Below are 16156 nucleotides of genomic sequence, written 5' to 3'. Positions count from 1 at the left end.
TTCATGGTGGAGCAGACTACTTCTTAAGCCTTCTGAGCCCACCCAGCTTTGACTTGGTGTTCATTGGCTGTTAGCAGGTTTCATCCACTGCAGAGATGCTGTTAGTCTTCTGAATGGCTTTTTCTTTTCATTTTGTTTTTTTTCGATTCCCTTTTAGGGCAACAGCTATTTTGGCATATTTACCACAAGAACTTCTAGGTACATCATGTTACGAATATTTTCACCAAGATGACATAGGACATCTTGCAGAATGTCACAGGCAAGGTAAGCTGGGCTGTATAAAAGGTCTTAAGTTTAAAGTGTCCCCCTGCTTTGAGACGAGTTCACATAACCTTCCAGAGATATCTGCCCCTATGATGTGGGAGTCAGCCAGCCCAGGAGTCTTCAGGACAAAATATCTGTGATGAGAGGAGATTATTGACTCCCCCAGGCCCCTTCTATCCCCTTACAGGTAACCCTACCCCTACCCCAGCTGCCTAGCAGACCTCTATACATAGGCCAGGCCCCTTTCTGGAAGGCAGCCCTTGTTCAGAGGATTTACCTGGACTCTGTAAAGATTTAGTATAGCCCAAACGAATCTAATTCCTTTCCACAAAGCCCTGCACTGCCTCCTGTATTTCCCTCTTGGTTAGTGGCATGGCCACATTCTCCCAAGAGAGAAACCAACAGTGACTCCCTCCTTGATTTTTTTCCTCCATCAGACCATTCATTCACCTCAGACACACATTTCCAAAGAGGCTCCTTTCTGCCACCTCTATTGCCAAGACCCTGGTTCAGCCTCTGAACCTACCTGATACTTGTGATGGACCCCTCACAGGCCTCCCTGCTCCCTTCTGCTCCCAGTCCATCCTTCATCCTTCACAATTATCCCACTTATGCTCCGATAGATTGAGCCTGATCATGTCACATCATGCTTAAAACCTTCTGCCTTTACACTGAAGTCCAAACACCTTTAGCAGGTGTCTAAGACTTTCCGTCTCCTGGCCCCGCCCCACCTCCCCATCCCTGCCTGCAGAGGTCTTGTGCTGCAGCCACACTGACCATCTCACTGTTGCCTGCTCCACCAGGCCCTGCTGCTCCCCGGGCAGTGCTAGTTCTTCCCTCCCTCCTTTTGGCAAACTGATACTCATCCCTCAAGGCTCTGATCTCCTCTGCATAGCTGTCCCTCATTCCTCTCCTGCGGGCAGGAGGCCTATTCTGTCTCCTCTTTTGTCCCCAGTGCCTGGCACATGAAAGATGCTTATCACATGAAAGAATGAGGTTTCCATGGGTGTGTGACCTCTCTGAATCCGGAAGTCCTAAAAATGCTGGGCTGCCCTCAGGCTTCGTGACAGGAAAATAACGTGGGCCCTGTGGACAGTGCCTTCTCACTGTTGGGAGTTCACCTCATAGCTGATTCTAGTTAGATATCTAGAGTGCACTCAGTTATTCCTCGGAACCTTTCATACACTCTGAACAACAGTGACAGATTCACAACTGAATTGGAAGGCTCTGAGTCAGACGCTCAGAAACAGCCTGTTCTCTGAAGTGCCAGCTCCCGGGGCTTATTAAAGAGTGATGACGTTGGCACCTGCATGCACTTAGGGTTTGGTGAGTTTAATACATTGGTCTGAGGAAATAACAATGTTCATGATTTCTTTCTATTTTCAGTTTTACAGACAAGAGAAAAGATTACAACTAATTGCTATAAGTTTAAAATCAAAGATGGTTCTTTCATCACACTACGGAGTCGGTGGTTCAGTTTCATGAACCCTTGGACCAAGGAAGTAGAATATATTGTCTCCACCAACACTGTTGTTTTGTAAGTGTTCTTCCATATCAGAAGCCCCCTTGCTTGAAAGAGAAATGCCTTGGGCTCCTATCTTGGGAAAGGGGGTACAGGCAACAGCCAGTTTCACATCCTTTACTGCCGTCTTGCTAATACCCAGTGGAGCCTCAGGACCGGCAGAAGCCAAAAGATTGTTCACAAATGAAAAGCTTCAATACTCATGACACTCAGGCCCCCGGCTGGTGGACTTGCTCCAGGAGACAGCACCATTTCCTTCCCGATAAAGCAGTCAGCCTTTGAATTCTGCCAGCCGGGCCACCCACTGGCACCGCCGTGGAGGGAGGGGTGGATAGCCCACGAAAAAGGCGCAGCAGCCACACTGGCCTTGGCTGAGGAGGGCTTGAGCACTGGCGGCCAGAATGTCCCCTCCAAGGCTGCCACCTGTGGGGTGAGCCGGAAGGAAAGGACCTCCTCTTTGGCCTGCTCCCCTCATCTTCCCCGTGTTCTCACCTCGACCTGTAGTTAGAGCTGACTGAGGGGCCGGAGCTGGGTGCACCGCAGGCTGGCAGGAGAGGAGGCCTGGCGACAGAGGCAGGGGCTGCCGCGGTCACCACCTCTGCCGGCCTGTGTCCCATGTGGATTAGGAAGGCCCAGGCAGGCAGTGAGGCCAAAGGCTGGCATGCTGTCTGTCGTGTTATCAGACAGCGAGGAGACCTACTGAGCCACTCAGACAGACACTTCATTTTCTGGCCCGTCCAGGTCCAGAGTGGACACTGGACACCGTGGCCGAGGTGAAAGGTGCACAGTTCTGAGCAGGCCTGACTCACGTTTCCTTGTTGCTGGGATGTTCACAGAGCCAACGTCCTGGAAGGCGGGGACCCAACCTTCCCGCAGCTCACAGCGTCCCCTCACAGCATGGACAGCATGCTGCCCTCAGGAGAAGGTAACTATGTGCTACCAGGGCACCCGGGGCTTGGCCGTGAGAAGCTGCTTGTGGCCAGCACACCCTACCCCCAAGTGTTCAGGGTCCCTGGCCACCATATTCTGTGCAACAAGGGCGGCCTCGCAAGGATGATCACTCAGGATGTTATCATCTCACTTTCTCTGTTGAGCCTGGAAGGCCGGGAACTCATCTCTGCCTTCCCTGAGGTTGCCTGGACCCTGGAAGCCCTTGAAATGGCCAACTCCTTGCTCCTCTTGTGCTTTCGTCCCTCTGTGTTGCCCAGTGGCTGTGCTGTGACTTGCTCTCTGGTGACAGTCACTGGCTCCTGTGGTGGGAGGAGGGGGTCTGTTGGCCCCCGAGGGTGTGCCATGCCCGGGGAGGGGGACTCTCGGAACTGCCTCTGCTTGCATGGCTTCAGTCCACAGCTCTCTCCATCAATGAAGCCTATATCCAGTTTCTCTCCAGAGCCACCTGGGGTCCCAAAGGCAGCTAAAATTCAGCAGATCCAAATCAGTTCTCTGCACTCCCCCTATCTGGTTGGTTAAGCCAGAAACTGACTCCTGCTCATCTCCCACTACATCTAAACACGAAATCCAGCCCGTTCTCTCTCTCAAACCTCTCTGTCACGGCTCTTGTTACTTAACCCTCCTTATCTGTTGCCTGGATTACCGCAGATAACCTCCTACCCCTAATCTCACTCTCCCGCTCTCAGCCCCCATTCTCCTCTATAGTTCATTCTCCGCTCAGTGAACTTCTTAATAACCCAAATCTAAGTCAGTGTTTTCTGGGTCAAGTCCTTTCATACTCCTTATCCTCTGCGGATACTATTTAAATCTGTTAGTGTGGCATCCAAGGCCCTTCATGGTCTGATTGTACCTGCCTCTCTCTTTTCATCTGTCACTCCCTCCTCATCGGTCATGCTAAATTTCTTGGAGTGCTCTCCCCACTTGTCCTGCCTGAGTGCTCTTGCATCCATTGGTTGCTGTGCCTGGAGTGCTTTCCCCTCTTTATCTCTCTGCCAACCTAATTTATACTGCTCTCTCAAGATTCAGTTCAGAGTTAAGCTCTTCCAGGAAGTTGCGCCTGGCCCTGGAGAAGCTGGGTGCCTTGTGCTGACCCATCAAACTTATCACCCTTTGCTCCAGCCATTGTTTATCTTGTGTGTCTCCACATTAGACTGTGAGCTCCCTGAAAGCAGGGGTGCTGACTTATCTCTGTGACCCTTGCATGCAGCAGAGTGGTCTTCAGTAAATGTATGTTGAGTGCATGAGGAATTAGAGGCTTTATATTAACACCTCTGATCCTGGATGGAAACTTGGCTTTTTCCTGCTGGAATGCCTTTTCCTAACAAGCTATGGCTCTAATGTCCCTCAAGGCACAACCCAGAGTTGAACTTCAAGAGGATCATGGGATGAATTGGTTTTAACATAGTAGTATTTCTTCCTCGGTTTTCCCTTTCCCACTCTCAGATTCCTTTGTTGCAGGTGGCCCAAAGAGGACCCACCCCACTGTTCCAGGGATTCCAGGGGGAACCAGGGCTGGGGCAGGAAAAATAGGTCGAATGATTGCTGAAGAAATCATGGAAATCCACAGGCAAGTAACACCTTCTCCTTGTTCCCTTAAACCAATGTTCTCAACCCCAGGGCATTTTGCCTCCCAGGGGATGTTTTGTTGACGTCTGGAGAAAATTTCTGGTTGTCACAACTGAGTGTGAGGTTGCTGCTAAATATCCAGTGGATATCCAGGAATGCTGCTTGCTAAACATTCCACAGTACACAGGACAGCCTCCCTCACCCCCCATCCCTAACAAAGAATTTTCCAGTCTCAAATGTCAATAGTGTTGAGATTGAGAAGTTCTGCCTTTAAATAAAAAAGCTAAACCCAAACAGGCCAGAGCTATAGGGTACTCTTTGGGAGGCTCAGCTTTCTTGTTACTTTGTACATGACACAAGGAGCTTCCCAGTGAGGATGGATGAACATAACATTACAGGGTGGCAGGAGTGGAGCCAGGAATTGGTGTCGTCTGGGCATTAATAGAGAACATTAGCTTCTAATCAAAAAGCTGCCTAGGGCTAGTAAGAGAGACCAGGCTTATCAGCTAGTAATAAAAGCCCCTTTGGGTGGGACTTCTTTCCCATATGAAAGAAAAGCAGCTCTGAAGCAGTTTACTTGACTTTGAGTCCTGGGCCTCTGCTTAGGGGATTCATTTAACTTCCTGGTCTCTGTTGATTTAAGCCATAAACGGGAGACAATGTCTAGCTCCCCCAAATTGCTCTAGGATTGAGAGAGAACTCAGGGAAGTTCCTAGAACAGACACTGACATACAGTGAGTGCCCAAAAATTATGAATTAAATCTAAGGCTTTAAGAGCAGTCATTGAGAGGGAAGCAGTCATTATAAGTCCATTTGAATTTGGAGAATGGAGAAGGGTGGTAATGAGGTCCTTAGGAATGCAAACTTAATGGAACATAATCATGGGAAAAGGAAAAATTACTATTCTCTGCTGCCACTGAATTGATTCTCTCAGGGGAATCGGAGGCTGGCCTTCTGTAGTTGGCCACAGAGGGGCTCTTATTCCGGTGGGTAGCACAGTTCTGTTCCAACCCTACAGTAACGACAGATGTGGCTGCTTGAGTCTACTTCAGGAAGGAGTGGTGGGGGTAGTGTGCTGAGATAATCTGGTGATCAGCCACTGCACCCTGTGCTTTGCTTGAGGCCATGCATGCACAGTGTAAAACAGTCCTTGACAACTCAAAGACCATATAAATCTTTGAGAAGACTATTTTCTTTATGATAATAGAAAATAAGGGAGAGTGCATGGGCTGAAGCAAGCAAGAGAGGAAGGGTTTGAGGTTGGTCTTAGTTGGGGTTTGTGATGAACGTGGGTGTTCCTTCGTTCTTGAAGACAGGCACACGCTGGAGTGGGCATGTGAGTGGCATCTTCAGGGTAAAAAAGCAAGTTACCTAACTGGGCAGCCTCTTTGGAGGAAGGAGCCAAAGCACTGTGATGGGAGATTGCTAAGAATCCTAGGAAATGATGCTGAGCAGTTTAGACTGAAAGAAAACTGTAAGACCCCTTTCTTTGTAGGATGCTAAGCAGGTGACCCAAGTGTTGTGGAAGTTGGAGTAGGAAGAGATGAAGGTGAGCATGCTTAATAACCCAGGAATGAGGCCCATCATACAGTGATGATAGTGTCCAAACGAGAAGTCAGTAATTTAAGGACTAGGTGTTGGAGATGAAATAAGTCGCGATGAGAAGGCAATTCCAAGATAAGGGAACCTGGGGAAATAGTGGTTTCATCGATGTAGGTAGGGAAAGGTGGGAAGCATTCAGCAATTTTTTCAATAAGCAGTTAGTAGTCCTTTGTGTGGGTGAAGAATGCCTGGTATATAGTTGTATTTTGCCTTTGAGAAGCTTATGATCCAGGGGAGAGAGAAATTTCGTTTATTCACAAATTTATAGAGGTAGGCAGTATAGGCCCAAAAGCCAAGAGACTGCTGGGTAGTGGAGGGGTCCCTGGGAGACCAGAAGGTGCATTCATCCATGTAGGTGCTAAGCCTGGTGGTCGTCACACAGCTGCCACCCAACTCTCACCAAACTCTCGCTGCAGTGCCAGGTCATGGCTTCCCTTCCTGAGGTCCCTCAGCCTGACAAGAGTTGATGTGGATTTCCAGTTCTAAGTCTCTCCCTCTGTAAACCAATTATGCTGAGAAATAAGAGCTGAGAAGGGCTTGGACCCATTTTTCATCACCTGTTGCCTTAGAAGGTGGTGACGATGAAGAGTGCTCCTGCCAGGTGTGGATGAGCCGCCCCAGCAGGCCCCATCCCCGAGTATTCACGAGCTAAACAGTGTGTGTAGGGTAGTGGGTGAATCACTTGCTGGGGATTCTAGGTCGTGGTATCAAACATACAGGTTGAACTTCTAAAGTCCCACCAACTCTAAGATCTGGATTCAGTGAGGAAATAAAACTGTCTACTTACTTGAAATACATAACCTGAAATCAAAATCCTAATCTGAGGGTTTTGTTAGTGAGACGCTTGACTGTAGGATCTGCATTCTAGATCAGGTGCCTCCAGGATAAATCCAGCTTCTCACCTGTTTTTGTAAATAGTTTTACTGGAACACAGCTACATCCACTTACGTGCACACTGTCCATGCTGCTTTCAGGCCACAAAGGCAGAGTCCAGCTGTTGTGACAGGGACCACACGGCCTACAGAGCCTCAAGTGGTTACCATCTGGCCCTTTACAGATGAAGTTTGCCAGTCCCTCTTCTAGGTCTTCATCCTTCTTTTCACCCCACCCCTCAACAAAACCACACACACTCTGCTGAGAAAAAGGAAAGGCAATGTAACTAACTCCTCTTTTCTCTGACAGGATAAGAGGGTCATCGCCTTCCAGCTGTGGCTCCAGCCCACTGAACATCACAAGTACACCTCCCCCTGATGCCTCTTCTCCAGGAGGCAAGAAGGTAGGGCTGATGACTTAGACTAAGGCCCTTCTTCACCTAGAGAGCTCTTGCCCAAGTTCTGAAGTGTTGGAAGTGGGAGTGTATCATTGTAATTCTCCTTGAAGTAAATGGACCTGTGTTAGGCTAGGTACAAGGCATACCAGTGGAGCTAGGGAGGCTTGCTGACTTCCTTTAAGGATGGATTTATTCCATGTGAGTAGGGGAGGGCAGAAAGGGATCATTCTAAGGCTTGGGGAGCTATCAGTCCATCGTATGGAGAGAGGAATTCAAGAGCTCCCACGTGGGAGGATTAGTGAGTACCTTACATAAGAAAGTATCTAGTTGTCTGCAAGGAGTTTCTAAGGGAGAAAATATCACTAATGCCTAATCCAGGCCCTGGAAACAATGCCACCAGCAGTGCTTTGGAAAGCAAGTTATGCTTTTGCAGCTGCAGAATACTTAGGGATCTGCTGCCTGGGGCTTCCTGTCATGTGACAGCATTGGGTACAAGTAGCTTATCAGTGGTTAGCCCTCATGAAGAATTGGCCAGAAGACTACACTATAAATAGGCTTAGAAACCAATAATCTGTTTTCACCTTTGCCAGAGAATTTACAAATCTAGGCCCCTGTTAACTGTAAATCATAATTCTATTTATAGTGCCTGATGTTAATGTAGGTTAGGATGACCCAAGGGCCAGAATCTTGGGACATACTCTTCCTTCCCCATCTCCCAAAAGATACGTACAGAGAAAGAATATTAGTAATTTACATAGATCGGACTTCTAGGGCACACATTATGCCAAAAGGAGGACATGGGTTTTCAAGAGGGGGCTCCTCAGAGGCTTAGGTTACCAGGGGCTGTGGCACTGCCAGGTGGGATGGGGCAGGGCAGCTGATCAGAAGGATATGGTCAGGACTCCTGCTTCTACCAGGGCAGCTTTTCTTCTTTTTTATACTTCTGTAACAGTTTTTACCTGAAAAAAGGTTTTACTCCTCCAGGAAAAGGTTTGAAAGCCAATAAATTAATGGAAAACAGGCCTAGGTTCGAAGCCTAGGTTTGCCATGTGCTATGTGGCTCTGTACACTTTTTAAGACCTAAGTTTCTATATAAATAATGGGGCTAGCATCTTTGCACGTAAGTCCTATTATGAGATAACATACGTGAAAGTGTCTGGCCTTTGATAATGACTCAGAATGTAGCATCAACAGATGAAGTCTGGGCTAGGGCCACCCCTCAGCCTGCCTGCAGGCTGTGCTCTGTTACACCGCTAGGCCCTTCCTCCATATTGGATCCACCATCTCCTTAGAGTGGTCTCCCCTTCTCTGTGTCTCAGTTCAGCTTTAGGCACTTGACTTTCTGGTATTACCAAGAATCCCACTACTCTTGGAAGGTTATCACTCCAGTACGGTGCTTAAATATTACTCAGGGAACTTTCATAAATCTCTCACCTTATCCTCACAACCCCGTAAGTGACAAGGTTCAGGCTACCAAGTGTTACATCATTAGTCCAGAATTTAATAAGCATGGCCCCAAACTAAATTCAGGTCTCTTGACTTCTGATTCTTTTCCCACCAACCACCAGAGATTTAAAAGTGTACTCTACATCACAAAGCCCCAAGTATTTTTGAGGCACTTAAGGAAAATTTTTCTCTTTCTTTGGGCTTATGAAAATGGGTCTGAGAGAGGAAATTCTGAATGTAATCTGAGTTGTCAGCAGCAAAACTTACAAGAAGGACACCTAAACAAGGTAGAGTTAAGAAGCACAGCATTAAGTAGTGTATCCAAGCCTCCAACCCTTCCTAGTCATTTTCAAATTTGGCACGTCCAGAAATGAGCCATCTAGCCTGCCAGTTGTTTTAATTAGGGTAAAGCTAAAAAGGGGGAGGTTCAGTAAGCCTTAGAGTCCAGAAGAGTCTGGACATCCAGAGGCACCAAGGCAGGTTCAGATAAAGCAGCAGTTCCCTAAACGTCACCTGTGGTCTTTTGGCGCGGGGGTGGGGTGGGGGGCTCTTTTCAGGGGTCTGCATGGTCAAAACTATTTTCATCATAATGCTAAAACATTTTTTTCTTACTGTGTTGATATGTGAACTGATAGTACAAAATCAATGTTGGGTAAAACTGCTGGTGCTTCTGTAAAAATCAGGGCAGTGGCACCAAACTGTACTGGTAGTCACTGTACTTCATTCACCACACACTGAAAAAAAATTTTTAAGGACATTCTTAAATGAGACTGGCTTATTAAAGCAGTAAAATCATTTTTATAAAATCTTTGAGTAAATCTTTTTAATACTGTTACAAAATGGCAGTACGCTTAAAGCACTTGTGTTGAATGAAGTATGGTTGTTTCAAGAAAAAGCACTCGTGCGACTAAGTTGTAAGCTGAACCAACTGCCTTTTTCACAGGACACCATTTTTACTATTGCAAACTATGGTTTTTAAGACGGGTATTTAGCATACATTTTCTTTGAAAATGAATGAAACTGCAACTTAAAGGAAAAGAGCTGACAGTGGTAAAATTTTAGCTTTCAAACAAAAATTAGAATTTTTAGAAAACTTGTATCTGCTCCTTTGACTCAACTGCTTCTCAAAATATAAAAGATATTTCTGATATAGGTAATATTAACAATGGTGATGTTTTGATGTTGTCTGATGAAATGTGTCAACATTTGGAAGCTCTGCTTAACTCGGTGAACCAGTATTTTCCAAATAATCGATGTAAGAGTTCAAAATCATGCAAAGGTGAAAGATCCATCCCAAGTGCCTAGAGGTACCGATGGATTTTAACATGACAGTACCAAATTTTCACTGATAACGATTTTAAATTCCTCACTGCAGCTAATCTTTAAGAAATTTCCACTTGCTAAGTTTTGATGGAGAATCAAAGAATATGATTATTTGAAAAGGCTACTAATACACAATCCTTTTCCAACTGCCTATCGGTGAGGCCAGAGCTCCTTCATATATGTACTTCAGACAACATATCAAAACAGACAGAAGCAGCAAATGCGAATCCAATTAAATTCTATTAAGCCATACATCTGATTTGCAAAAAATGTAAAATGACACGTCTAACTTTTCCTTTTGGGGGAAATTGGTTTATTTTTTCATTAAAATGCCATTCATATTAACATGTAATAGGTTTGATTTTTTAAAATGTATTAGTTTTAACTTCAATTATAGTAAATATTGATAAATATAGCCTACATAAAGTTCTTTGGAGTCCTCAACTTTTATTTAGAGTGTAGTCTTTTTGATAGTCTTGTAAAAAAAAAAAAAAAATTGGACTGGGGAGATAAAGTTGTAGTGCCATCTACTGGCAAGGCCTGAAATCGAAGCTGCCATCAAACTATTTCCTCTCCTACAACGAGATACTTCTCAAAAGGTGCTTTTTCTGTGAGGCTCAGCCAGGGGGAGGCAGCTGGGGGCACACAGAAATAGAGTAACACTACTTCTCTGCAGCCTTTCTTACAACTTAAACCACTGGTTACTGAAGTCAGCACCTGTGGTATCTAGTGATGAGGTTTACTTCTACATTAGTGACTTCAGAGCTGTTGTCTCTTCAGTTTAACAACCCTTTATTTCTTCTTCGGCAACATTTGTTGCTGTAAGAAGTTTAACTCCCTTACATGGGACCTGCCCAGCTGGGCTCACTGAGGCTTAGTCTTTGGCTCTAAAGAAATGTGAACAGCATGATCTAAGGTAATGAATGCTCTATGGATTCTATTCAGCCTTTGAATTGCCTGTGGGCTGAATCGAATAAAGAGAAGAATTTAGGGGAGAGGTATTTTTCCTTACTGTGACCATCTCTTACGTGACATCATCCAAAAGGAAACTGAAGCCATTTGAAGCTTTTTCTCCTCACCTTCCTCTTTTCAACACACCTCATTTTCTTGGTGGCACTGCAAGTAATAGTGAAACTGATGATGTGAAAACGTCACTTTTGTTGGCAGATTTTAAATGGAGGGACTCCAGACATTCCTTCCAGTGGCCTACTACCAGGGCAGGCTCAGGAGAACCCAGGTTATCCATATTCTGATAGCTCTTCTATTCTTGGTAAGTAGCTTTGTTATTCACTTCCATTGCAATGACCTTGCAAAAAACATTTGACAAAGTCAATTTTAAGAACTGAATGTACAAAACAAGCTAGTTCTAGGTAAACTTGATGAGAACAAAGAAAAGGTATAAAATTCGTTTAAATCTTTACTTCAAAGTTGTGTTTAATGGTTGGGTTCTGGTGGGGGTCCATGTTTGTCCCAGGAACTCAGGAGGCTACAGCCACCTCGACACAGGCTTTCTCCCAGCGTGTGGAACATAATTTCTTCAGAGGGAGGGCTAATGGAGGTTCAGAGATGATGCCTAAAAGGGGGCTCAATAAGCATTTCAGAGGGTATGCCAAGTCATTAAGCGATAAGGAGTCTGCTTCTCCCATCCTACCCATCTTTTTCTCTCTAGAAGTTTGCCCTCGAATCTCTACCTTCCTATTATTTCTTTTTTCTGTAACTCCCTCCTTATAACTGGTTATATCATAAGATGAGGTCAACTAAAATACTTTCAATCTTTACTGAATTTTAAGTACTTTGTTTCTAAAAAGTTCGTTCTTCCCTCTGAAAAATACCAAAGTTAAAAATTGTACATGGCAATGCAGCCCACAAAGCAGCCTCCCTCAATCCTGCTCGCCCTACTGTTAAATATAACTTAAGTATGCTTCGCAATTGCTTACTAAACTTAAAACACGCTTCGGTACCATCACAGACCAGTCTTTATCTCCTCCCACAGGCGAGAACCCTCACATGGGCATAGACATGATAGACAACGATCAAGGCTCAAGCAGCCCCAGCAACGATGAGGCAGCAATGGCTGTCATAATGAGCCTCCTGGAAGCAGATGCTGGGCTGGGTGGCCCTGTTGACTTTAGCGACTTGCCGTGGCCGCTGTAAGCACTATGTGTTGCTTTGGCAACAGCTACAGTATCAAAGTGCATTACTGATGGAGGTTTACAGTCTGTGAAGCTTACTGGACAAGGAGAGAACAGCTTTTATGTACCGTCTTCATAAAAGCCATCTCAGAGCCATTGATACAAGTCAATCTTACTATGTGTAACTTCAGACAAAGTGGAACTAAGCCTGCTCCAGTGTTTCCTCATCATTGATTATTGGGCTAGCTGTGGATAGCTTGCATTAATTGTATATTTTGGATTCTGTTTGTGTTGAATTTTTTAATCATTGTGCACAGAAGCATCATTGGTAGCTTTTATATGCAAATGGTCATTTCAGATGTATGGTGTTTTTACACTACAAAGAAGTCCCCCATGTGGATATTTCTTATACTAATTGTATCATAAAGCCGTTTATTCTTCCTTGTAAGAATCCTTTACTATAAATATGGGTTAAAGCATAATGTATTAGTTAAATATTTTTAATAAATGTTTCCCTTGTTCTATAAATACTGTTCACATTTCAAATGATTAGGGAAAAAAATCCTACAGGAAAATGCCACAGGGCTGCATCATCGATTTTTTTCCATGGTGGGTATTTATGGATGATCCACACCAAAAACATGGGCAGTGCTTTTCTGGCCTTCATAACAATTCTAGGACTTACATAATTTCCCTGTTACTAGTTTAGCTGTATTGTAAACATAGTTAATCTCCAAATTGTTGCAAATTTTAATTTATATGAGAATAAACATTCTCACACACAACATGCTTACACACATACTTCGGATCCTCTGAAATGACAAAGTCAAAGATTAAACAGAACAAATCAGCTTCTCTACTACACCTCCTCTCTGAACTACTACCTTGTATGGCTTCAAACATTAAGTGACCCCAGATCCAAAGCACCCAAATACTTCCGATTCCTTCTTGAACTGGGCCACAGGATACTAAAAAAAAAAAAAAGAAAAAAAAGAAAAAAGTACTTGCATGAATAACTTGCTAAGCAGAATATATAGCACAGTACAATGGAAAAAGCAGTGAACCACTGCCAAGAATTTGTCTCTGAAACTTAAGGCTACTACAGGACCTGGTAAAGGTATTTCACCCTCCATATCAAGTTGGATTAGAAAATGTTCTTTTCAGCTCTAACAATATTTTGGATTTATAGTATATTTTATAATTAGTAGGGAATACAAGTGCCTCATCCCACATATACCAAATTGGAGTTCCTTGAGCTACTATCTGCATTCTAGTTATGATTCCAATAAGACAGGAAATCTGCTAATTATAAAACTGAAAATCTGCTCAAGATGGTTATAAATATCAGAAACATTAAAACAATGGAATTTTATTTTGATGAAAAACTTGAGTGAGTTTACAATCATTTAGTAAATGAAGAGCAAAAGTTCATTTTCCTATCTCATAACTCTTAAGAAAAAAATTATTAGTAAATAAATAATCTGTGAACAGATTAAGGGTAAGGCAGACTGGATAATAAACCACCTCTGATGTTCACACTCCCTGCATGTAACTCCCTTGGAAAGAGTGAAAAGGGCACTGGAGATAACTGAAAAGATGTGGGCATTGAATTTCATCCTAATCATTCAAATAAGCCCAATGATAAACTCATTTTTTGCTCATCATAGGCAGCAGAAAACACACTTTACTGAAGGAATACTCTGATAGAAGCACTTAATTATACTGTGCATCACAACTATAAAAATGGCTTGAACAATTCCACTTAACCACCATTTATAAAGTGCAACTATATAATATTCTACACTTTATCTGGGGTGTGATAAATATCAATCTAGACTGAAAGTACCCCAGCTGCCAATTTCCACCACGCCTGAAAAGATCTAGATGTGTGAAAAAGGACTGTCCCCCATACAAAGAACCAATTTCACAAACCTACTGGTAAACAAATACATTTATATAACTGGAACTTCAAGATGCTAGAGTTGTACTCATTTAAAAAACCATTCAGCTACCTTTGGTCTTTAAAAAAGCCTACACTGCAATATCCTAAACATTGTTATGTGCATCTCACAATGAAGAGAGTGGCCTTGCAGTGCAGAATGAGGAGAGTGCAACGTCACTGTGAAGAGTAGCATGCTATGGTTTCAAGGAACGTCAGCATCACAGCATTGGATTCTGTGCGTCAGGATCGAGGTCGTTGTTGCCAGAAGGGGGATGGATAGGGAGAATATCCAGCTCATCCACTTGTGGAGTTGGGTGCATGACCACCAGCTGATCCTGGGGAATGTCTGCGGCAGCTGCTGCAAGGTTGGTGATAGATTTACTCTTCACACACTGAAAGTCCACATGTCGACTCTTTCCTTCTTCCTTCTCCCAAGACATTCGAATAAAGGGTCTTTGGACATAGTTGTAAATCACTTCTGGGCGGCCCCCAGGCCTTTTCTTTACTTTTTCTTTGTAGGTAGGATAACCTAAAGGAGAGAAAGGTTTTAAAGACTGAGGATACTCATGCACACACACATGGACATGCACAGGGTCCCCATATTTCTTACACAACTTAACCTAAAGAGGGCTTTTGTACTGCAGTTCCTGAACAAACAAACTAAAGAACGGAAACAAATATTCTACCCCCTTAGTCATCAGTTCAACAACAAGAAACTGAAATCCTACTGATATAATTCACAAAATCTTCCACCATCCATCAACCACCAGAAAGACATTCCTAAAGTAAGAGCACGGAGGGGCTGGGGCCCGAATACAATGGTACGGAGCACACCACGGGTGCCAGTCCTATCCTTACCATCCCTGAACAGGATTATCTGGCCTCAAGGCCTGCAATTTACCACATTAGCCTTCTATTTTCATTAAACCTAAATCTTATCTTTATTTTGTTCTGAGTGTTTATCTTTCTTTTTTTGTTGTTAAATGACAAGCAGCTTTAGAGCTCAACAGCTTCACTGGTTCCAGGTACTTCTGCACCTAGGTTAGCAAAGCAAGTATTTTAACCCCATACCATCTTAATGTTACTACTCTCAACGACCAAGCAGTTCATTCAGATTGGCAATTCCTAAGCAGCTGTGGACAAAAAAAAATGTTGCCTGTCTTTTTAGTAAACAACAAATGCTGCCTGCCATGCTGGAGGCCCCTTCTTCCCCGCCCTGCCCTACAGTGTACCCTGAAGGGAATTTAGGATGGAGAAAAACAGGATTCTGGCCCAAGACAGCTGAGATGCATATCAAGGGAATAATTTCAATGAGCCCTGATTTCTGTATCTTCTCAAATAGAGAAGCACTAAAATCATTAACTTGAGATGTCTTTTTTTTGTGATTAGCAGTAATCTTTTGATGTTCAACTACATGTTTTTTTCAGCAAAAATTCATACATATATACTGGCTCCTCCCCTACCTCTTTGGAATAGTTTCTCAGAACTGAGAAGCTGTTGTATCCTGTGCTATAATCCTCAGTAAGGTCACTAAATAAAACATAATCCTCAACTTTAAGGCTGTAGGGTATTTTTGTCGTCGTCCTCCCTCCAGTTGACCTAGCTTTCCCTGATTATATAGCTTCCTCCTCTTGGATCATAATCACTATAAAGTAACAACCAGTAAGGACTATCCTAGTTTTGGAAAAATTTTCACTCATTTACCAGTAAGCCAATTTCTCTAAAGACATACTTTCTTTAGAAGCTATCACAAGTTCCTTCTCTCCTTCCTACTAGTAAGAATTGCCAGTTCAGACCAAAGACTGGCAAACATTTTCTGTAAAGGGCCAGATGGTAAATATTTCAGATTTGTGGGCCATATGGTCTCTGACACACCTACTCAATTATGCCATTGTAAAGTGAAATCAGCCACAGACAATACATAAATTAGCTTGTCTATGTTTCAATAAAACTTTATAAAAAAAAAAAAAACAGGCAATGGGTTGGACTTGGCCCATGGGCCACAATTAGAATCAGAAAAAAACTGGCCTCACATAATAGGGACTCGATTAAGGATTCCTGCACAGGAGGATGTATGTAGGCATCACTGGTAGCTAGTGTAGCCATCTGTGGAGTGTGCACATATGTGGTTGAGGTGG

At 43.8% G+C, this 16156-nt stretch overlaps 2 protein-coding genes across 10 annotated transcripts in view; one reads left to right on the top strand and one right to left on the bottom strand.

The window, feature by feature from the left end:
* The window catches only part of BMAL1 (basic helix-loop-helix ARNT like 1), a 97085-nt gene extending 84481 nt beyond the window's left edge, over positions 1 to 12604 (top strand). For 5 of the 6 annotated variants that reach the window (XM_074372362.1, XM_074372364.1, XM_074372363.1 and 2 more), the window contains 7 exons: positions 158 to 264; positions 1651 to 1801; positions 2623 to 2711; positions 4196 to 4304; positions 7088 to 7181; positions 11112 to 11214; positions 11938 to 12604. In XM_074372362.1, the coding sequence (XP_074228463.1) occupies positions 158 to 264; positions 1651 to 1801; positions 2623 to 2711; positions 4196 to 4304; positions 7088 to 7181; positions 11112 to 11214; positions 11938 to 12098 (814 nt within the window). In that variant the 3' untranslated portion in view covers positions 12099 to 12604. Of the gene's footprint in view, positions 1 to 157; positions 265 to 1650; positions 1802 to 2527; positions 2712 to 4195; positions 4305 to 7087; positions 7185 to 11111; positions 11215 to 11937 lie in introns of those variants that run through there. The other variant, XM_074372365.1, reaches the window with a different exon arrangement.
* Positions 12605 to 13429: 825 nt separating this feature from the next.
* BTBD10 (BTB domain containing 10) overlaps positions 13430 to 16156 on the bottom strand; it is a 67331-nt gene continuing 64604 nt past the window's right edge. For all 4 annotated transcript variants that reach the window (XM_074372367.1, XM_074372366.1, XM_010964843.3 and 1 more), the window contains one exon: positions 13430 to 14547. In XM_074372367.1, the coding sequence (XP_074228468.1) occupies positions 14237 to 14547 (311 nt within the window). In that variant the 3' untranslated portion in view covers positions 13430 to 14236. The remainder of the gene's footprint in view (positions 14548 to 16156) is intronic.

Source organism: Camelus bactrianus, chromosome 10, assembly GCF_048773025.1.
Source record: "Camelus bactrianus isolate YW-2024 breed Bactrian camel chromosome 10, ASM4877302v1, whole genome shotgun sequence".
Taxonomy (NCBI): domain Eukaryota; kingdom Metazoa; phylum Chordata; class Mammalia; order Artiodactyla; family Camelidae; genus Camelus; species Camelus bactrianus.
Note: the sequence above shows the minus strand (reverse complement) of the source record. Positions and strands in the feature narration are given on the sequence as shown.